This window comes from Zootoca vivipara, chromosome 12, assembly GCF_965207765.1.
Source record: "Zootoca vivipara chromosome 12, rZooViv2.hap1.1, whole genome shotgun sequence".
NCBI lineage: Eukaryota > Metazoa > Chordata > Lepidosauria > Squamata > Lacertidae > Zootoca > Zootoca vivipara.
In genome coordinates this window covers 36,915,256-36,938,054 of record NC_142595.1, presented here as the reverse complement: position 1 = coordinate 36,938,054, position 22,799 = coordinate 36,915,256, and the positions used below count along the sequence as shown (strand labels likewise).

General features: G+C 44.3%; 1 protein-coding gene across 1 annotated transcript; it reads right to left on the bottom strand.

Moving 5' to 3' along the window:
• Positions 1-5,151: 5,151 nt before the first annotated feature.
• Positions 5,152-22,397, bottom strand: UBE2S (ubiquitin conjugating enzyme E2 S). Its single transcript, XM_035135531.3, has 4 exons — positions 21,937-22,397; positions 15,332-15,479; positions 11,103-11,293; positions 5,152-6,992 (listed from the first exon to the last, which is right to left on the bottom strand). Exons 1-4 carry the CDS (start codon positions 21,937-21,939, stop codon positions 6,702-6,704), a joined length of 633 nt encoding a protein of 210 aa, XP_034991422.1. The 5' UTR covers positions 21,940-22,397; the 3' UTR covers positions 5,152-6,701.
• Between the last annotated feature and the right edge of the window lie 402 nt (positions 22,398-22,799).

The following is a 22,799-nucleotide window of genomic DNA, read 5'->3' as shown; positions in this document are numbered from 1 at the left end:
AAGGAATTCTGTAGCTGAAGCTGTTCCCCAATACTGCCAACCCCAGAGGGCAGGAAAATCTTCCCCTTCTAAATTTATACAGTGGTACCTTGATTTACGTGGGATGTGGGTGGTGCTGTGGTCTAAACCACAGAGCCTAGGGCTTGCCGATCAGAAAGTCGGCGGTTCAAATCCCCGTGACGGGGTGAGCTCCCGTTGCTCAGTCCCAGCTCCTGCCAAGCTAGCAGTTTGAAAGCACGTCAACGTGCAAGTAGATAAATAGGTACCGCTCCAGCGGGAAGGTAAACGGCGTTTCCGTGCGTTGCTCTGTTTTGCCAGAAGCGGCTTAGTCATGCTGGCCACATGACCCGGAAGCTGTACGCCGGCTCCCTCGGCCAGTAAAGCGAGATGAGCGCTGCAACCCGAGTCGTCTCTGACTGGACTTAACGGTCAGGGGTCCCTTTACCTTTCCTTGGTTTACGAACTTAATCTGTTCCGGAAGTCCGTTTTTAAACCAAAGCATTCTTAAACCAAGGCATGCTTTCCCATAGCAGCGGGGAACTCAATTTACAAATGGAACACACTCAACAGGAAGCGGAACATGTTCTGCTTTCAATGCAAAGTTCACAAAGCAAACCACCTACTTCAGGGTTTGTAGCGTTCTTAATCCAAGTTGTTCATAAACTAAGCTGTTCTTAAACCAAGGTACCACTGTACTTGGCACATAGCTGATAAAGGGACACCAGAAAAGTACCAAATCCCAATTCTCTAGCTCCCCTTATTCCTATTTTCAGAGAACTGGGGAGTCTTGGCATCCATCTTCTCCCCAGCCCACTTTAACCCTGCAGACACTGGATTGCAGGATCCCTTTAGGTTGCCATTTTAAAAAGCCCTCCCATGCACGACACAGCGAAATTTAGCACATTATGCTTTTCCTAGCAGGGAGGTGCTAGAGCAACTGTCACCTGCAAATGCCACCTTCACTTCTGCCTTCTGTTAAATGTACAGGAGCAGGGCCACTAAAACAAGGCAGACCCATCAAGATGCCATTAGACTCCTCTCTTTTTTTAAGCCCTCCTAGCTGAATGCACAGGATATAGCTTTGCCTGTTGGATTTCTGTCTTAAATCACTCATTAAAAGCTTTGGGATGGTGTCTAGGAGCAATGTTGGCCTAGGAAAAGCAAAAGTACAGGTTTTCCTTGTCTTTCATCCCTACTTCCTAACCAGCAGAGTAGTGGAGAAGGCCAAGCCAAAGCACCGTCATTTATTTACTCCAACAGGGACATTGCAAACCATCTCCTGGGAAGCTATTTCTGGTGCCAGACAAGTACGCTCCCCCCCCCTCAGAGAAATCCACTAAATAAGGTAAGCAGAGGGAAAGGAAAGGTCACATAGCACCCACAGCCATGTGTCCAACTACCCATTTTATTGGGGGGTGTGGGTGGGAATCCAAATTCCCTTCATGATGACCAACCCAAACATAAAATAGTGAGCAAGCTTCTGCATCCACCACAATTCTGAAGGCTGGAGGTTTAGCAAAGCAAAAGTGGGATGAGTTAAAACAGCTGGCTTGCTATTGCAGCTGTAATGCCTGCATGGGTCCCAAGCTCATTTGTGTTGTATAATCTAAAGAGGGGGGTTGTGGCCTACGAAGAGGGCCTGCCGACAGAATTTACCACTACAACAACACTGCTTCTAACTCAATTTGTTCCTTCCAGAGCTTTACTTTGACCCAATGATTAGGAAGAGGGCTGGGGCTGGGGAGAGGAAGTGGGGTTATATAACCAGTCTCTTTCCCCGCTCTCTTGCTCCCTGGAGTTTTAACCACAAGCCAGTTAGTGCTGATCTGCACTAATCCCCATGTGGAAAGGATGCTGTAAATATGGTTGTAAGGAGCTTGTGATAATCAGCTGGACACGTAGAACCAGGTGCTGCTGCTGGGAAGAGTCCCCCCCCTCCAGCTCTGAAATTCCGCTTCCTTCTCCCCCCACCCCACCCCCAGCATATCATGCAAAATCAACCAGGTGACATTAAAGACCTCGCTAAAAATTACAAGGAATCAGCACAAAACCAATTGCGAAAACACAGAAAGAGCTAAACTGGTACAACGAAAACAGCACTCAATCCCCAGTTCTTGCTTTGAACATGACAAAGTGGTGCCACCTGGTGGGCAGTATGGAAAATGGCAGCAACAATCCCTGTACTGTATCTGAGGCGGCGGTTTAATTTCTAAATCAAGGCAGGCAAAGCTCAAAAATAGCTGCAAGCCAGGCCAAACTATGCCTTTGTTACTGGTTTTAGATATGTGGGAGTTTTTCGTGATTCCTCGGTGCTGGAAAGCATCATCTGCACATGTTCAGATACATGTTATGCCTTCTCTCATGCCAAAGGCCTGAGGCCTATCACTGAAAATAAGCTAAATACTACCGGTAGCTCAACTGAGCTGGGAAAAGAAAGAACAAGTGATTGTGTCAAACTTCCAGGCAGAAGGTGGTGGAGCATCTGCCTTGTACAGAAAATCCCAGTTTCAATCACCAGCACCTTCAGGTAGATTTTGAATACAATGGAAAGCCGCTGCCAGTCAGTGTAGAGACAGACCAATGGTCTAACTATATTTAAGGATGCTTCTCCAGAGTTCCTCATTTATCCACTCGAATTAAACTAAAACACACAAGGGGTGGGGTGGGCAAAGGGGGCCAACGTCCAGGAATTCAAGACTTGTGGTTCTTTGCAGTCATGTCTAAGAGGTGGGAGAGAAGGAATTAAGGCTGCCAGGTTCAGAGAACACGCATGCCTTTAAATCCCCTGCTGCAGCAGGACACTAGGCAGCCACAGCTTCTCTTGCCCATTCCCCTCCCAAGCCATTATCCACCAGGGACCCCTATTAACTGTGTGCCATGTAGCAAGCTGGGGAGAATGGATGGATGACAGGGCCTGAGAGGGAACAGGCAGGATACATTTCTCATCATGAGGAAATTTATAAGCGTGTGAATATTCTCCAGCTTTGAATTAAGAAACGCGCTCCCACCAGATGTCAAAAAGAAAAATAACTACCAGACTTTTAGAGGACATCTGAAGGCAGCCCTGTTTAGGGAAGCTTTTAATCTTTAAGAAATTAGTGTATTTTAATATTTTAATATTTCTGTTGGAAGCCGCCCAGAGCGGCTGGGGAAACCCAGCCAGGTGGGTGGAGTATAAATAAATAATAATAATAATAATTATTATTATTATTATTAAGACAACTATTAACTAAAATAGCCCTTACCCAATTTACCACTATTTCAGGACCGGATCCAAAAATCTGCACTTAAGTTTTCACCTTTATCCTTCTGTCCAATCAGAGCCGGTCCTACCATTAGGTCGACTGGGGTGGCCACCTCAGGCAGATTTTTCGAGCATCTCAAAAGGACAGTAAATTGTCCATATTACCGTATTTTTGCTGCCAAGTTGCGGGGAGAGGCTCATATTGGATTTTTGACCTTAGATGCCAAAATTAACTAGACTGGCCTGGGTGACTCTGTGCCTTGACTTGGGTGACAGCAGGGAGCTCGGCGGGACCATTTGTCGCTCTGTCTTCAGGCAGCAAAATGTCCTGGGCCACCTCTGTAAAATCTGTGCATAAAGCAAAATTTATACACAGGAAACTTGTCAAGTGTGGTGAGGGAAAGGCACACTACCCCCAGGCAATTCTCCGTTACCAACAACGTTCTGTATGGCTCACCAAAGAAACTTAGCTAAAACAGAAAAAGGAAGATACCTGTAATCAAGGCCAGTGCTGCCCTCCACTGGTTCAGTATATTCCTACATCCAAAATGCAGTAAGACCGTAAGAAAAGTCCTGCTTCTTTAGCCCAGTACAGAATCCTTCTCACAATGGCCAAGTATGTTTCTGAGAGCCCCACAAGCATGACACTGGGGCAACAGCCCTCTTCCCATTACTGCTCCAAAGCAAATGGAAATTCAGAGGTTCAGACTACAAATTTGGAGATAGAATGACTAGTCGTCTCAGTATCAGCTTTACCTACCATGAATTTTTCTAATCCACTTTAAGTCATTTAAATTTGTGGTAGTCATATCTTGTGGCTGTGAATGCCAGTTATCTGTGAACTGTCTGAAGTACTTCCTCTCACCCTGGATTCTCAGTTTCGCTGGATTTCACAGGAGAAAAGCCTCTGCCCACCTTTACTAAGATTTTGTTTTCACTGCTGTTCTTATGCTGTATTTTTACTTTTTGTGTTTACATCTTTTTTATATACGTATATAAAAAATCAAGCCACCTAGAGGACTCTGGTAATGGGGGCAGCATAGGCATGCCAAAAATAAATACCCCTTCCACCAAACTGAAAAGCTCCCAATATAGCTTTTCCTCATAGGAGAGATGCTCCAGCCAGTGTCCATTTCAGTTGTTCAACTTTCAGTGTTGCATTATAAGACTGGTTTTCAGCCTCATTTCAGGAACTTTTTATATCCATACCTCCAAATCAAGCTTACCCAAGAGTTCATCAGATTACTTAATTTGCCATATAACTTTATGTGCTCAGCTAACGTTTATGCTGGTTAGTAGATGAACCCAGTTTGAATTGGCAGAATGACTTATCTGTGACCTACATTTGGTGACAAGCCATTTAGAGAGTTCGCCAAGTGCAAATCTGAACCACCTTGACTTTTCCCAACTAAACAAAATTTAAAACCAAGTCCAAAAGGATGGCATCAGCTCACACTGAAACATTCCTGCCTGGTATCAAGTTGCCTTAAGGACTATCTATGCCTATATAAACTTGCATCGCAATTAAGATCAAGTTCAAGAACCCTGTTTGCTGTCCCACCAACACATGAAGTTGAAAGGCCCAAGTGCCAGAGACAGGGCCTTCCCGTTGGTGGTGCCAGGCTTTCTCGTTCTTGTCCTTCTCTTGAAGACTTATTTCAACAAAGGCTTTTAGTGCAGTTTTAAAATGTTTCATAGCCCCTACTGGGCAACAGGTGTTTGTCGATAGTTTTAGATTGTTGAACTGCAACTGAATTGTAACTTTATTGCTTTTCTGTTTTTAATTTTGCACACCACTCTGCACCATGTCTTTTAGAAAAGCAGTATATTCAAAAAGTATTTAAAATATTTATATACTGCTTTTCAGGTGAACCTCAAAATGTCTTTACACGAAAATATTTCAAATAAACATTATTAAAAATTATTTAATAAAATAGTAAATATAAGCTACAGAGGAAAAACTTCGGAGGAAGAAAAACACTTCTAAAAAGCCAGATCTGTTTTCCCCTAGCCCTGTGGTGGCAGTTGTGGGAGGGAAGACAGTTGTTAAAATTCTGTGTGCACAAAGAAGCACACACCATGCGGTACAGCCCATGAGAAATGTGTGTGCATATTAGCATACAAGGAACTTTGAAGACCTGTAAAACCAAACAGCCTCTTGACTGCTTGCTGCTGTGCCAGCCAGAGGATACACCACAAGGCCCTTAAAAAAAACCATGTGGGCTACCTTACGCGGCTGGCATGTTGTGTACTGCTGAGGTGTGTGTGTGTGTGTGTGTGTGTGTGTGTGTGTGTGTGTGTGTGTGTGTGTATACGTATAAACTACAGAACTGGATAAGGACAACCGTACTAGTATTGTCCCAAGCTGCAACCGCATTTTTATGACACAAATGCATACAATTGGGACACTGATGGAGAAGAAATTCACACGTTCCATTAAATCACTTAAGTACTTGCCAGCTAATGTGTGAAACAGTTCGGATGCCCCTCATGTCATCACCTCTTCCCACATCAAGGTAGCTTAACACCGGTGGCATAGGACAATTTAAGCGGCCGCGGTGGTAAGGGATGCAGAGGCCAGTATTTTGAATGAGCGAATTCATTTGGACACAGAGGGAGATCACACCACTCGGCTGACTTGCCTTAAGAACTCCCTTGCTGGATCAGGCCAAAGGCCTGAAAAGCAGCTAACCAGATGTTCCCAGGAAAACCCAGGGCCACCCCAACATACTGCCTCTAAACAGAGGTCACATTTAGCTTGCATGGCTAGCACACACATAGAAAGACCCTTCTTTGCTTAGATTTGCCTAGCTTCCTTTTTAAAACAAACAAACAACTAAGTTAGTGGTCAAAACCACAACTCGGAGCAATGAATTCCTTAATTATGTGTTGTGCAGAGAAACATTCTCGTTATCCTTCATCAACCAATTTCAGCAAAGTACCATAATCCTGAAGTCCAACAGTAAAGAATCCTCTTTCCCTTTACCTGCTCCTCACGGTTCACAATCGTATCTACCTCTATAAAGTCTCTTCTTTGATATCTTTCTCCCCTTAAACCGCAAAGCAGCAACCTCTTTTTAATGCCCTCCGTCAAAAAGGAAGATGCTCCCCATTTCTGATCCTCTTATTTCGATGCTCTTCTGCGGTTCTATTAACATCCTTTTTAACGGTACGGGCAGAGTATTCTCAACGTGGGCCGCTGGTTTAGATGATGGCACAACCAAACATTAAGAGCCTTCTTAAGAAAAAAAAGGCATTTAATAGATTTTCCTGCTTTTATAATTTAAATAACTTAAAGACGGAAAAGAAGAAAAATCTGACAAGGGCGAGTTGGACTGCAGCCTCAACGTGAAGGTGGGAGAGGAGGAGAGAAGAGAAATGGAGAATGTACTTGTGGAACCCCAACACCCACCACACCCACCCCGTGTGCCAGACCCCACCCCGTCCACGCTGCCCCCTAAAGCCGCCGGAGAGCTCGCTTCTTGTCGGTCTTCTTCTTGGAGGCCAGTTTCTTGTCCCTGTCGCCTGCATGTTTCTTAGCCATGGGGCCTTCCCCAGAGGCACCGGCCGAAGAAGAGCAAGGCTCGGCAGGGTCCTTGGTGCGCAGGCCGGACGAAGGCTGGGCATGGATCTCCGTCAGGAGGCGGGCCCGGGAGGCATATTCCTCATAGTTCTCCAGCAGGAGGCGCCCTGCTTCCTCGTTCAGGGCCGATTCTGGATTGGGATGGATCAGCAGACACTTGATGGTCTACGAGAAGAACAAGGAGAGAGGGCAGTCAGAACAAGGGGAAGGCGAGACATTATCAGCGTGTCAGGCAGAGGTCCTTCTCAGCAGTGGAACACCTTCCAACCAGTTGTCAAGGAAATAAACAACTATTTGACTTTTAGAAGACATCTGAAGACAGCCCTATTTAGGGAAGTTTTTAATGTTTGATCTTTTTGTGCTTTTTATATCCTGTTAGAAGCCACCCAGAGTGGCTGGGGAGGCCTGGCCAGATAGGCAGGGTATAAGTAATAAATAATAATAATAATAATAATAATTAGAGGGAGAGAACCCAGCGAGCTCTGCCACCGGCCAGCCAAACAAGGGTGTCTCAGGAAGTTATGCCCACTCCCTCCCAGGAAGAGCAGTGGGACAGGAGGAAGGCCAGTATGGTCTCAGCCACTGCTTGGCTGCTGCTTCCCTCTGCCCCAGCAATAAATCTGCTTCACGAACCAGTTGTCTTTGGACTGCTAAAGTGAGGAGAAAGATGCACTGACCCCTGTCAGCAGTCAGTGGGTCACAAGCTGCTAGGCACCCTTTTACACATTGCCTGAATTTTTATTTATTTATTCCATTTATATATACAACCTTTGTCTTCCAAGGAGGTCAATGTGGTGTGCAAGGTTTTCCTTCTCCCCATTTCATTCTCACAACAACCCCGTGAGGTAGGTTAGGCTAAGAGCTTCATGGCTGAGTGGGGATTTGAACCCTGGTCTCCCAGGTCATAGTCCAGCACTCTAACCATTATGCCACACCGGCTGCCTTCCCCAATGTGGTGCTCTCCTGATGTTTCGTACTGCAGCTCCTTTTGGCCCCAGCTGACACAGCCAGCAGTTGGGGGTGATGGAAACTGTAGACAAACATTTCTGGAGGGCATCAAGCTGAGGAATGCTCTTTTCATGTGCTGTAAGTTGCCCTTTGGAAATCATTCAGTCCTAGAAATGGGGCATAACTCTGAAGCAGGGTTCAGAGTTCTGCCTACGGAAGCTTCTCACTCTCAGCCCGACACCAGATTCAGATTAAAAAGTGGAGGCAGGAACAAGGTACCATACCCTCACCACTCTATTATCACCTCAGTACAAATATGTGCTTGAGAAAAAGGAGTGTTGCTGGTTTGAAAGTGCCTGTCAAAAGCTCAAAGCTTGTGGGAAGTTAATGTATTAGAGAAAAGGCTAAGGAAGCAGCAAGCAACCTTCTCGATGTGCAAGCTTTTTACTAGCAGGGATATTGTAAGTGGATGGTTTCAAAGCAAGATTCTCCTCTCATACATTCTGAGGTGGAACAGACAGCAGGAACTGGCCCTGCATTGCGGTCTGTTTTTTTATTTAGTCACCATGATGGAGAGCTGCAATTCAAGGAAAAAGCAGCTAATATTCTGGGGCCATGGGACCACCAAAATACTGTGGTGTCATCTATCCTGAGCTCCCACAGAGTCCCATCTCTGTTGCTTCAAAAGTTACCTAACTTAAGGATTGGAAAGATGGTAGAAAAGCTAGAAAGGAGCATGTTTTTATGGCCACTGACTAAGGTGTTTTTAACTTACCCATCACCTCCCTTTTAACTTGATCCATTAAATTTAAATACTTCAACATACTGCCAAAATATTAAAAGCGTTGCCTAGACTTATCCACTTGCAGAGGAAGAACCCATAAGAAAATGGTCATATTCCCAAAGACAGGGGCAAACCAGCACAGCATCAAAACTAGCAAGCGTGTAACTGACTGATTAACATATGCTCACTAATGAACTAATATAAAAAAATTCCTTCAATAGCACCTTAAAGACCAACTAAGTTTTTATTTTGGTATGAGCTTTCGTGTGCATGCACACTTCTTCAGATCTGAAGATTTTTTATTTTGCTTCGACTCATACCAACACGGCTACCTACCTGTAATGAACTAATGTTTTTGTCAATTAATCTACCAATTAATGCTTATCGCCCTGTTTTAAAATGCTTGTGCTGCACAGTTCTCTCTTCCTCATGCCTCTCCCTTTCAGCCCACCAATTTTCACATCGTTTCATTGAATGCTGAACTTGGGTGGACCCCCGGTTGGGTGCAAAATGGGGGCCGACTAAAAATGACCTGGTGGTTTCTGCACACAAACTTCTCCAGGTACACAAAAGTCAAGTTGCCTATTAATCAAGAATAATAATCACCCAGCCCTCTAAAACAAGAGTTAAAATAAAAGCTATGGGCAAGCAACCCTATGTTAACAGGCTACTGTAAATATTTGGATACATTTATTATTATGAAACATGGGGTTCGGTGGCGCTATATAAAAGAATTTTTCCCATGGTTTATTTTGCACGGCTTAATTGTGTAAAACTAAATCCTCAGCTTTAGTGCTTTTCGTGGTTTAACGTTACAACGACCTCTTCTCCATTTCAAACCACACTAATGTATTGTTTTGGGTTTTTTAAAATTTTCAGTTTTGTACTTTGGGTTATTTTTAAAAATAACATTAACCCAGGTACCTTTTTTTTCAGGAGGAGGGTGGAAATTGGCCTGCTTGAAACAGAGATATTAGGGATACCGTATTAGGGTGGGAGGGATGCATGGTACTTGGTTTAGAAAATTCTGCTACTGCACAGCCCCAGCCAGCACAGACCAGGGTCAGGGATGACATGGCACCAACCTGGAAGGCCACACGATCCTCATCCCTGCCATACAGAGATTTTAGGAAAGGTGAAAAGGAAAAATGGCACCGAGCAGCCACCCCTGAGCCCTTCAGTGCTCTGCGGCACTTACGGAGGAAGGTTTCAGGAGGGTGGGAAGGGACAAATGGTCTCTTTCTGTTTAGGCTGCTTTTTATTCTGTGCTTTTATTGTAAATTGCCTGGGGTGTTCTATACATCAAATGATCTATACCACTTTTTAACAAAATCAGAGACTGGATTGCAATCCCCTGTTCTCACTGCAACTTGGAAAATGAGGCTTTGGTTCCGGAATGCTGCTTTGTGGCATGCAGCAAGCCGGTCTTCAGCACACAGGCAGAGGGCAAGCCCTAGCCAATGTCTGCTCTCCCCAGGAACATCGCAACTGATGCCAACTTTATTATCCAATCGGCACCAAGGGAAGATTTTTTCTTCTCCTCCTAAGATAATATTATTTTAGCCATTTCTTGGTTTATTGCTGCTTTTACTTTTAGTTAATGTTTTACTTTTGAAATTAAACTAAATTTTCATGCAGTTTGGAGGTTTTAAATAACAACAACAACATGTTGCTTTGTGAACTACCTTGGAAGCATCAGTGGAAAGATGCTGTTGGTAATCTTTTAAATAACTAGTTAAAAGAGAGCAGGCTGGTTGGGCAGCATGCCAAGAGTCAGTTTGAGCATCTTCTTGGAAGGAGCATGGTGGAGATTATAACCTGATGAACCAATCCCTCTAAGCAACAACAGGTTGCTGCCACCTGAATTAGAAACCCTGTGCTGGAACGCAGCAGCCACATGACACCAAACATGAAAGGAAATGAATAAGTGACACTAAAAGACACATCCTGACTATTAACAGAAAGAGGAAAGTCTCAATTTGCTCCACCGCAAAGTTTGTAAACTGCATTGAAGTTTGTTAAAAACTTAAGTAAAATCTATATCATGAAAACAAAGTCCAGAGGTCTGTTTTAATGCACTGGTGCCAAGAGCTAAAGAGCTCCTGGTTCAATGCTCTGCCATGACAAATCACTGGACAGCTTTGGCCAAGCCATTTTTCTCTGTGTGTCATTTGAATGGCACATTTTCAGGACACTTCATGGTGGATTTTCCTTTAGGTTGAACCATTCTCCCCACTAGCCTAGATAAGCCCAGGATCAAGCAAAGAGAGGGACCATGGCTCTGAGGCGAGACATGTGTTTTGCATGCAGTTCAGTCCCTGGTATTGCCCGTTGAAAGGATCTTAGGCGGCAGGCAAAAGAAATGTATCTGCCTACTTGAAACCCTGTCACACCAATGCCAGTCAGTATAGAAAGTACTGGACGATAGGTCTGACCAGGTATAAGGCAGCTTCCTACAGGATATTAACAGTTTTGGATTACAACCCAATTCAGGCCCTAAACATACCATTTTGGGATGCAACCCGGTTAAAACCACCACTCACCAGCAGGACATGTCGGATGCCCAGTTCCGCTTTCCAGTCCTTCTTGAGAACGTTGACGCAGATCTCGCCATTGGCCCCCACATTGGGGTGGAATATTTTGGTCAGGAAGTAGCCTTTTGGTGGGCTGGCTGGAAAGTCTTTGCCAAGGATGAGCTTCATGCGGAAGAGGCCACCGGAATATGGGGTACCCTCTGCAGCAGGAACAGAGAAGGGTTGTCTCAGCAATACCACAGGATGGCATGTCCCACTCATTGTACCCCACACGTGGTTTAAACAACAGCTCAGTTATCTCTGATGTCCAGCTAACTATTATGCTGGCCAAGCTATTGGTATATGGGTGTTGTTTTATGACGTAGTCAGTGCTCTGTACCATGTTGGGAACAAATTATTTTGTAAAAAATTGTATACCACCCTATACCTGCAGTTCTCAGGGTGATTACAAGATAACATCATGATCTAAAAACACAGAATACATAATCAAAATAAAAACAAGAACATTCCAATAACCCCTGCCCTAAAACTCATTATAGGTAAAGGACCCCTGGACAGTTAAGTTCAGTCAGAGGAGAATATGGGGTGTGGCACTCATCTCAGCTTTCAGAATGAGAGAACTGGTGTTTGTCTACAGACAGCATTCCGGGTCATGTGGCCAGCATGACTAAACCGCTACTGGTGCACGGAGGACCGTGATGAGTGCCAGAGTGCATGGAAACGCATTTACCTTCCCACTGCAGTGGTACCTATTTATCTACTTGCACTGGTGTGCTTTTGAACTGCTAGGTTGGCAGGAGCTGGAACAGAGCAGTGGGAGCTCACCCCGTCGCTGGGATTTGAACTGCCAACCTAATGATCAGCAATCTCAGTGGTTTAGACCACAGCATTATAACACCCCCCAACAAATGATATGCCTTGTCAAAGACTGTGGAATTTTCATTCAAAAGAAGTGGAAAGTGTTCTGAGGTAATAATGGTTGATGATATTATCATCCTCCTCATGTCTCTGGATTAGCAGAACTTTCTCCTATTACCGCTGAATATGTACTTTTATTCCTGATTCAGCCCTGCTTAAATTCAGAGAAAACCTCTGTTATTCTTTTCATGTATTGTATCGGAAGTCCCAGAACTTAATACATTGATCCAGTATTTCTGACTTGGCATGTTCCGTGTTCCTTATTTATTTATTTTTAATTAAACTGGAATGTGGTAGTTAATAGAAAAGCATAGCAAATATCATAAACCATAGGATATGGGATGAAAGAGGGTTATAAAACATGAAATGGACACTGCAGGAGTGAAGTGAATGATGCCTATTTGGTGGCTGCGTAAGTATACACAGAATAAACTCAGGGAATAGAGGTTTATCTTTTAGAACGCTCTTGTTGGTCACAAGACAAAAAAAGATGACATTTTAAAAGTTAAAATATATTTTAAATTTTTTAAAAAATTGTCCAGTAGGACCTTAGAGACCAACTAAGTTTGTTCAGGTATCTGAAGAAGTGCATGCACACGAAAGCTTATACCAAGAACAAACTTAGTTGGTCTCTAAGGTGCTACTGGACATATATATATATATGTGTGTGTGTGTGTGTGTGTGTGTGTGTGTGTGTGTGTGTGTGTGTGTGTGTTGACTGCATCAGACCAACACAGCTACCTACCTGGATCTAGTTAAAAGTTAGTTTATATAGGCCCAGATGAAATTATGAGTGTGTCATATTAAAACGCAGAACGTTTCTGTTTTTCCATTTTGTTTTTGGTGTGGTTTTATTGCTAGAAGGCAGGCATTATATGGTCTTGCTGTGGAAACTGAGAACTTGGTATTTCAAGAGAATTGAATCTTCTCTTCAGTTAAGAGAGAATGTCCCAAATGTTAGATAATGGCCACCATACCTCTGTTACACTAGATATCTCTTCTCTCTCTTAAACACCCCGTATAGAGCTAGAAGATTCTACTTTGGGCTATGAGGTTGAGAAATCAGATAGAGAGAGATTGTAAATATGATACAAAAAAGTCTCAAGGTTCCTCTTGGTCTCAACAATATTTACAACCCAAGTGTAATAAGGAAGAATTCTTAGTGTACAAAGAGGAAAAAGAAGAAACAATCCAGAATTTTGGGATTGTCATTATAAATTAATGAAAGGCTAATTTTTAATGAGTATATTATTTCACATGTGTGTAACTGAAGGAAACCAACTAGAGTGTGAAAAAAGAATTTAAATGAGAAGTGTCTATTGGGGATATGCAAAGTTTTATTTACTTTTGTACCCTAATTTTGCTTCCTTTTAAGAATTATTTAGCCTACAGTTTTGCTTTTTCTCTCTTTCGCCAGCAACTCTCATGAATACTGAAGGCTTGCCGACTTCTCTTTTTAAGGAGCTAAATAATAAGTCTGGCTTCCACCACCCCGTCTTTCTTTTAGCCTTCACCCCAAGCCCTTTTCTGGGGCAAGTCTGTCTACTTGCAAGGCAGATATTTTTACTCCTCTCAGCACAAGCTTCATAGGGGCTAGATTTTCATTTCCCTTTTTAATTTCCAGTTTGGGGCTCAAGGATTCATTCATCAGTTGAAACCAGTGGACCTCAACTTTGGTAGATATGGACCCTCCTGAACATTTCTTAGAACCAGGGGTGGGAAAGGGGTTAATTTGGTTTTATTGCTAGAATTCTGAAAGTATATGGTCGGGCTGTGGAAACTGAGAACTTGGTATTCCTAGAGAATTGAAATTTCTCTTCTGCTAAAAGAGAGTACACTGGCCCGATGGGCTGTCTCCAATGTTAGCCCGGTCTAGACCCACTGATATCGATGGGCATGAGAGATCAACACAGGCCCATTAATTTCAACACATCTACTCAGAGTATAATTTAACTGGATACACCCCAATACTCCTGACCTCCTGTATTCCACTTCAGTGTTATGTCTGCACTGAGCCATGGCTCAAGGCTGTAGCTTGGTTCCAGAGCTTCCCTCCGCCTACAAAGCGCATTATCTAATCAAAGATAATGTGGGTTGCGGAAGGGATGTAGAAATCCTCCTGGTTTGGGTGGGTGCTGGGGATCTGCAAGACAGTGTGATTAGGGGGCGTGCATGAATGAATGCGTAATTCTGATTGGCTAATGGGCCCCCTATTTATTCCTGGCATCTTTTGAATTTGGTCACTCGTGCTGGTTTTGAATCTCCCTCCCACCCGCCGCTTGTCTTAAGGTGTTAGCCTGACATTGCTTTGCCTTTCTAGGGGTTGCCTGTATTCAGGGGCCCAGTAGGAATTTTGCCATCTGGCTGATTGGCCTTGCCATTTGGTTTTTGCCTACTGCTAAGCAAATCGTCACAACTTGTTAGGTTGGCGGTTAGGCTTTTGGTTAATTAATTTGTTGGAGGAGGGGTGTGGCATCTACATGTCGACCCTCTTCTTAACATTGCTCCATATAGAAGTATTCCGTTAAAGGAATCCTGGGGCTTTGTCCTTAGATCCCCGTCAAATGGCGGGGCTGGGGGGCCTCTTTACAGAGACTGAGCCTTGGGGAACACTCATGGACAAGAGGGGGGAATGTCTGGGCACAGCTACCTCCTCTCCCATTGGGTGTTTACTTGACTTCCCTTTACGTGTGGGGAAGTCGGAGCTGGTCCTGTCCAAATTGGACAGATGGTGATGGTCCTGACCAAGGTGGTCAGATGGAAATGGTCCTGCCCCTACGGGCAGGTGGAAATTGGTCCTGTCCCAAAGCGGGGGACAGATGGTTTAACCAAAAGCCTAAGCCAACACTCAACTAAATAATTGTAATTAAATAAAGTTGTGGCCAAAATAATGCCAAAAACCCAAACCAAAATTAAGTGTCCTGGTGTGAGTTATTTGGGGGGATTTCGGGCATCCTCGTCACGCAAAACACCACCCAACTGTCTTATTTCTAACCACAAGGTAGCTATAAATACCTGCATGCTATGAGCAGCACAAAGGTATCTGGATTCCTCACAGAAGGTGCGGAAGAGAGCTCCTTTCCCCATCCTGGAAGCAGGTGATGGGAACAAGCTCTCCTGGACAACATAGGAATATTGATGGGAAGCTAAATTTATGCTGCCTGTGGAGAAGAGCCCCACAACCCCTTAAAAGAGTCACCTTTCCATTCTTGCTTGGACAATGCCACCTGGCACTGTTACCCTTTTCACAACAACCCATAACCACATGCTTTTTTTAAAAAAGGCGTCTCGGAAATCAAACCCCACATGCCCCTTCTTACCAGGTCCTTCAATGGTAACTTGCACATCTGTGATGTCCTCCTCATTGGGGAATACTTTGATGCCTTCAGGTGGGTCTGAGGTCAGAGTGGAGACTTCCCTATAGACCAGCCGAATCACGTGGGGAGGCAAATTTTCTACATTGGAATTCTGCAGAACAGGAAGGGTGGGAAGGGGGGAAAGCGAAGAAGAATATGATTCTTAGCTGAAATACAGTCCCTGCTTGGATCTGCCACCCGCTGCTCTTGAAGGGGGCAGGGCTGACCAATATTGGGAGTGACAATGTGCTGCAGAATGCCTGAAAAGCTGCATAGAGCGTGGTCAACAGATCTACCCAAGAGCCTCCAGCAACACAGAACAGGAAGGCCAGCTCTAGGCAGTAGTAATACTCAGATATACTTGGGGAAGGGAATGAGAAGGAAAGCATAGTGCATGTAAAAGGTGCTTACTTGGGTCAAACAAAAACATGCCTTGGAACACACACACACACACACACACACACACACACACACACCCCTGTGGAGAAACACCACCATCCAAAGTAAGCCTCCACTTCCTAATCTTCTCCCAGCAAAGTCAGTGAATCATTAAATAGCTACACTTGCTTTCCAAGACATGTCACTGGAACACTGTCTTCAGCCAGCATGCCACTTGAAATGCTTACTCCTAAGTAATCTCCCCATAACCGACATGAACCTGCGAATTCAAGCAGCAACGCAGTCTACTTCCTATGTTTACTCACAAGTAGGCTCCCCAAAAGCAGTTTCATGCAGCAGGATGATGACAAAACATAGGATCCATTTTAAAATGCACTTTCTTCTGATTAACTCTCACTCTCCAAGAATTATGCATGAATGTCTTATTTTTAAAGTAATTTGTTGATGAGCCCCCGACTGCAAAGCTCAAAGTCCAACAGACTCCCCACTAAAAACTATGTACCTCTAGCTTGAAACACACACACACACAGAGAGAGAGAAATCCAAGGCAAAACAGTACAAATTAAAATGGACTTTTGAACAGCCACTCACCTGCCTGCACATGGCAAGCAAGAACCAGGGATGCTTTATAAACTGGAAGAGCCATTTTTAAAATTAACACACACTCTCTCTCTATCTATATGCATGAGCTCATGGGCAACTACACTGTATACAGAGTCTTCGTTGCAAGGCAGAAATAAACACATACCGGTATATGGAAAGAGTGACATGAAGACACATCCATCCCAAATAGCAAAGGCGCATCAAATTAAAGAAAGAGTAAAAGAAAAAGGAACAGCTTGTTTGTGCAAATTGATTTATCTTGTTTTATTTATCAATTGCTAAAATGTATCAGAAGCCCAAGGGTAAGTATTTTAAAGCAATATTACATCCCTCATGGGGACGCGGGTGGCGCTGTGGGTTAATCCACAGAGCCTAGGCTTGCTGATCAGAACGTCGGCGGTTCGAACCCCCGCGACGGTGTGAGCTCCCGTTGCTCGGTCCCTGCTCCTGCCAACCTAGCAGTTCGAAAGCACATCAAAGTGCAAGTAGATAAAAAGGTACCGCTCCAGCGGGAAGGTAAATGGGATTTCCATGCACAGCTCTGGTTCGCCAGAAGCGGCTTAGTCGTGCTGGCCACATGACCCAGCTGTACGCCGGCTCCCTCGGCCAGTAAAGCAAGATGAGCACCACAATCCCAGAGTTGTCTGCAACTGGACCTAACGGTCAGGGGTCCCTTTACCTTTACATCCCTCATAGCCGCAATTCTTGAAAGCACAGGCACAATTCCTCCTCAAAACTGCCTGAGGGGAACTTCTAGGGCTGAGGAAAGAAGGGATGGGAAGCAGCTACTTCGCAGCCCTGAGCTCGCAGTCCTTTGCTGGTGCACAAACTCTCATAACTGTCAAGACAACAAGGCTAGATGTGTTACAAAGAGCCAAAGTCACATAGGCTCAAGAATTCCAGCACTTGTAAGTACGTACAGTACTAATTGATGGGGACAGTGTCAAATCCTACAAAAAACCCTTCCACCCCCAAGGCAAATGCTGCTACCTGAGAAAAGCCAATGTGGGTTAGTGTGGTGCAGAGGGCAGGGAGGGCCGCATTAGGATCAGAGAGGAAAGTTCAGTCACAAAGCCCACTGTGTGATCTTGGACTGATCATGCACTCTCAGAACAACCTACTTCACAGGGTAATTGCGAGGGTAAAATGGGCATGATGGAGAGTGAAATACAAGAATCATGGGCATAGCCCTTGAAGCTCCTTGGAGAAGAGGCAAGAGTAAAAATGTAATAATGGATTGAGAAAATACACTAGCAAGGTACGGTAGCTTTCACAGCAAAGGTTGAATTTGACTTCTCAAAAGCCTCCTGCCAATATTGTAGCACAGCTTTTAAACACAGATTCTGGAGTGGCTGGGCTTTTTCTGACCCTCTTTTGCACACACACAAACGTCTGTATTTTTAATTTCAGGTGAGAAACGGTAAAAGCAAGCAGACACACACACAAATTAAGCAGATACCAGAATGACAGTCTTCTTCGGGGCTGTTCAGATAGTGTGTGACCCCCGACCCACATGAGGTAGACAGAAAGAGATGGGGAGCAGGCCTCAGGCCTACAGTTTCCCAATTCACTCTCCTCACTCACTAAGCCAATGAACAAAGGCAAGGGATTCCATGATTGTTTAAAACTGAGATTAAATCTGGCAGAGCAGGGGAGATTCCCCATTCAAACAAACACAGGATCTCTTGCTCTATTAGTCACTTTCTCTCTCTCTCTCTCTGTGTGTGTGTGTGAGAGAAAGAAAGAGAGAAAGAGAGAAAGAGAGAAAGAGAGAAAGAGAGAAAGAGAGAAAGAGAGAAAGAGAGAGAGAGAGAGAAAGAGAGAGAGAAAGAGAGAAAGAAAGAAAGAAAGAAAGAAAGAAAGAAAGAAAGAAAGAAAGAAAGAAAGAAAGAAAACACACAGGAGAAAGCAAGCCTGCTCTCACCTTTCACCTCCCCCATAATCCTGAGAACACCTCATCTAAACAGCCCCCCCTAATTGCTATTTATTTATATTTTGACACATCCTCATTTGCACTGTCAGAAGGAATAATGTGGCCTGCATTGCCAGCAAATATTGAAATACAAAGCAGGACAACTGTGAAGGAAAAAAACCTTTTGTACTTAGGTTACACAAAGTCTTTAGGCCAGGTGTGCCTTAACTTTTCCCTCAGACACAATGTGTATTTGTGGGTGTACAATTTTTGTTACTTGGTAGTCATTTCTACAAATGCTCCACCTCAGTTCAATATCAGAGGGTGGCTATTTGCTGCCTCTGCTTCTCAGACCAATTCTGCACAAACCCTAAAGGTGCCCACATACGTCTTTCACAGTGCTAAAGGGGTTGCCCACTTGCCATTTTAAAAGGAGCAAGCTGACCTAGCTTCCAACATGCACCAGCTCTCCCTGGGGACTTCTTTAGTAGAAACTGGAAGTTTTACTACTGTAGTGTAAAGGTAAAGGGACCCCTGACCATTAAGTCCAGTCAGGGAAGACTCTGGGGTTGCGGCGCTCATCTCGCTTTACTGGCCAAGGGAGCCGGCGTTTGTCCGCAGACGGCTTCCGGGTCATGCTTCTGGAGAACCAGAGCAACGCATGGAAACACCGTTTACCTTCCCAACCGGAGCAGTACCTATTTATCTACTTGCACTTTGATGTGCTTTCAAACTGCTAGGTTGGCAGGAGCTGGGACTGAATAACTGGAGCTCACCCAGTCGCAGGGATTTGAACCACCGACCTTCTGATTGGCAAGCCCTAGGGCAGGCATAGGCAACCTTGGCTCTCCAGGTGTTTTGGAATTACAACTCCCATGATCCCTGACCACTGGCTCTCTTAGCTAGGGATCACGGGAGCTGTAGTTCCAAAACATCTGGAGAGCCAAGGTTGCCTATGCCTGTCCTAGGCTCTGTGGTTTAGACCACTGTAGCATACATGGACACAAAAGCACGTAGTCCAAAACTGGAAAAATAAACCATTTGGATCACAGTCTAACTCAGCCTCTCTCAATCTTGCGTCTGCAGATGATGTTGGACTAGCTAGCAGGACCAGTGGCCAGGAATGATTTTAGTCCAACAATACCTGGGGACCTAAAGTTGTGAAAGGCTAGTCTAATTAGTTAACTACATCTATAGCCTCCTCTACCAGAAGTACAGGTAGAGTACCAGAAGTAAACAGGACACTCCACAATACCATTTCTGATCCCTTCTGATCCCATGTTGCTAGATGTTTTTTTCTTGGGATCCTCCAAAGCTAACAAAAAACAGATTCCATGCCAGGCTCACTCTAATGGAACTTAAAACGCAAAGTCACCAACAGTGGGAAGGCTGCCCCCAAAGGGCATTTCAAGAGTAAACCAATAGTAAGGATGACAAATGGCAAAAATGCATCACCCTTGGCTATAAAGGAAGACTCTATGGAGTAACTGTAAAATAAAGTACCAACACTCAAGAGCTTACAGATAAAGAACACACTGACAAGGAGAAAAATATTACACACCACTATGTATGACTTTCTACGTGGAACATTTTCATTTCGTCCATAAAAGTCATCACTTCTACTTAAGTTACGATCAAAGTGCTTAACCTCCACTGACACACACATATACTATGTGTTGAGAAATGTCTAATGGTTTTTGATTGATTACAAAAAATATATAAAGTTATCATGGAAGCTCAGTCCTTCCCTGCACACAAAACTGCTGCCTGTGTGTAAACCATCTGCTGGGGGGTGGAGTTGGGGAAGAGGAGAGAACACTGCTTGCCAAGGATTCGTCCCATGAGAAAGAGTTTACAATTAAACACATCTGAAAGCATGTAAGAGGTCAAAGGACTGCGCAGGTCTCAAATACAAAATGAACATGTATGCAGCACTGCACATAGAAACATATACCCAAGGGAACCAAAGGCCTAGACTGGAACAAATCAAGACAAAAGGTTTTTAAAAGGCTAACCAACTTTATAGACCTTAAAGCAGTACTCTTACAACTCCACTGAGTAGAAGAGTTTGCAAACATGGAGGATTTTGCTTTGAGAGAAAGGGAGAGCAGGAGAAGACAAACTGTTTAGAGTACTGCTGTATCTTCCTAAATCCTCATACTACGAAAAAATAAAACTACTCAGAAAGCAAACTCTAGATGCCTCCCAATGCAATCCTATATGTTTGTTTAGGAGCAAGTCTCATGGTGTTCAATGCCCAGGATTCCAACCTTAATAAAGAATGTCTGAGATATGTTTCCCCATATGTAATAAGAACAATCCACCTTTTCTATTATGTATTATTTTGTACAAGTGATGACTTTCTGTGTTTGCAGCAAGGAATAGGCCTTTAGCCCTGCACCTGGAAATCAAACAAAATACGAGGTATTTTGGAAGGCACTGGAAAGAAATACATTCTGTTTGTCACTTATAAATCAAACAATATAAAATATGCCTCAACAAATATGATCCAAACAGGGCATGTACTGTAATTAAATTCTAGAAAAGCAAAGGTGGCTATTATCAAAATGCATTACTTGCCCTGTAAGGAATCTACTTCCCCAAATAAATAGCTGAGGATTTTTAAGACTTTGATGATACTCTCAATAATGCTTTTCATATGGATCATGCATCAAGGATTCCACAGCTCACACATCCAAGAAAGGAAACAGGAGGGGCAAAGTTGTAACAAAGGATGGAAAAATTGTGGCAAGTGGGGAATTAAGTTTTTTTAAAGTTTGACTTGCCATGTGGGTAACCACCCACACCTCCTATACAAAAATTATTCCTCCCATAAACACTTATAAAACCCTAATGAAGTCGGACATTTTAAACCAGGGATGGAGAACCTGTGGCCCTCCAGCTGTTGTTCGACTCCAACTCCCATCATCCCCAGTCAACACGGCCAATGGTCAGAGATTATGGCAGTAGGAGTCCAATAAGAGCTTCCCCACCCTGCTTAATTTAAACAAATACTCAGAGAAACTGGCAGCACTACATCTGTTATACTTGCACCTCCATTTTTAAATGCCTTTCCAGTGTACTCATGTCACACCAAAGAATATGGGCCTCTTTCACCATATTTCAAGTTCCTTTAGGAATTGAGAAGCTCCTTCTGAATGTTTCACTTTCTCTTCATATTTCATCAGTAACTCCTCTATTAGGATTCCTCTCTATCATGACACCCCCAAACCTGGCACTAGATCTTAACCCACACCTGACACTAGATCAGGAAATTACACCCTTTCTCTATACAGGACTTCAACAAGTTTCTCGCCACTTGCACCACAAACACTGACATATCTCCCTAAATCCAAGTGTCTTATTGAAGCAAATCCTACACAAAATCCCACTCCCAGATCCCTTCCCCAATACAAAGCCATAACCTTGGAACCCAGCTGAAGACAGGCAGCCAAAGGTTTCACTCCATACTCTTGGATTTTGCCTACAGGCACACAAATATGAACAGATCCCCAAGTTACCCATCCCCTGAACCTTTGATCAGTAATGTGCAGGAAAGTCACATGCCACCAATCCCAACCAAGTTTTGGTGGGTCCCAGAACCAAGAATAAAACTTCAAATTAGGCAGGGGCAAACGAGCCAAAAGCCACTCACCATTGTGTAGGGTCTGCACAGAGGATTGTAGAACAGCACAATGTAACCCTAATCTTTAGAGGGCTCACATACGCACCTTAGCCTACACCTAAAATGCTTCTGATCCTGCGCCTGCTCCTAACTTGGGTCAGGAGCCCCCTACCCCTATTGAGAACACGCTAGATACTAGGGTTTAAGAAGTTCTACCTCTCCCATGCATTTACGGGGGGGAAACCATACGTCCCCCCCACCCTCCTCCTTCTCCACGCTGTTACCAACTCGCTTATGCCACCCTCACTTTAATGAGGGTGGCCGGTGCCCAGCGAACGTTTTTATAACCCTCGGCCAAAGCCAGCCACACCCCTTTGGAACCCCAGTCGCCCAATCAGGCCCGTTAGAACGGAGGGGGTCCGTTCCTCCCCCCTCCCTTCTCGGGTGCTCTCCTCGCGGAGAGCCGTTGACAACCAATGTCCGCGACGGCCGGCAGCCAATGAGGAGAGGCGTAGTGGAGAGGCGGCGCTATAGTGCCTGATTGGACGGATTTGAATATGAACGTTTGGTGAAAGCGGCGTTTAAAGGGACGATAGTTTGTTTATCTGCTAACGGTTGCGGGAAGAAACTGGGTGGGGGCGAATTTCAAATCCTTCGATTGACGCGCCGTTTCGCCAATAGAATGTGAGAGTGCGCGAGAGACGCTGCTCGGCGAAATAGCAAATTGACGTATCGATGTAGCCAATAGGCGACGAAAAAGTGTCTGGCTGCGGAAAAAGCTCTGCCTCTCGTTTTTCCTTATTCAAACAAAGCGGGCAGGTTCCTAATTGGCCAAATGAGAAAAGTAAACCCGCCCAACTGACGACAGGAAGCGGCTAATTAGGGCTGAATAA

Bases quoted from the DNA above. Each gene is read 5' to 3' on its own strand.
- UBE2S (XM_035135531.3), bottom strand. The intron at 11,294-15,331 runs GTAAGAAGGGGC...TTCCTGCTGCAG, and splicing joins AGTTACCATTGAAGGACCTG to AGGGTACCCCATATTCCGGT. The intron at 6,993-11,102 runs GTGAGTGGTGGT...TTCTTCTCGTAG, and splicing joins GCATCCGACATGTCCTGCTG to ACCATCAAGTGTCTGCTGAT.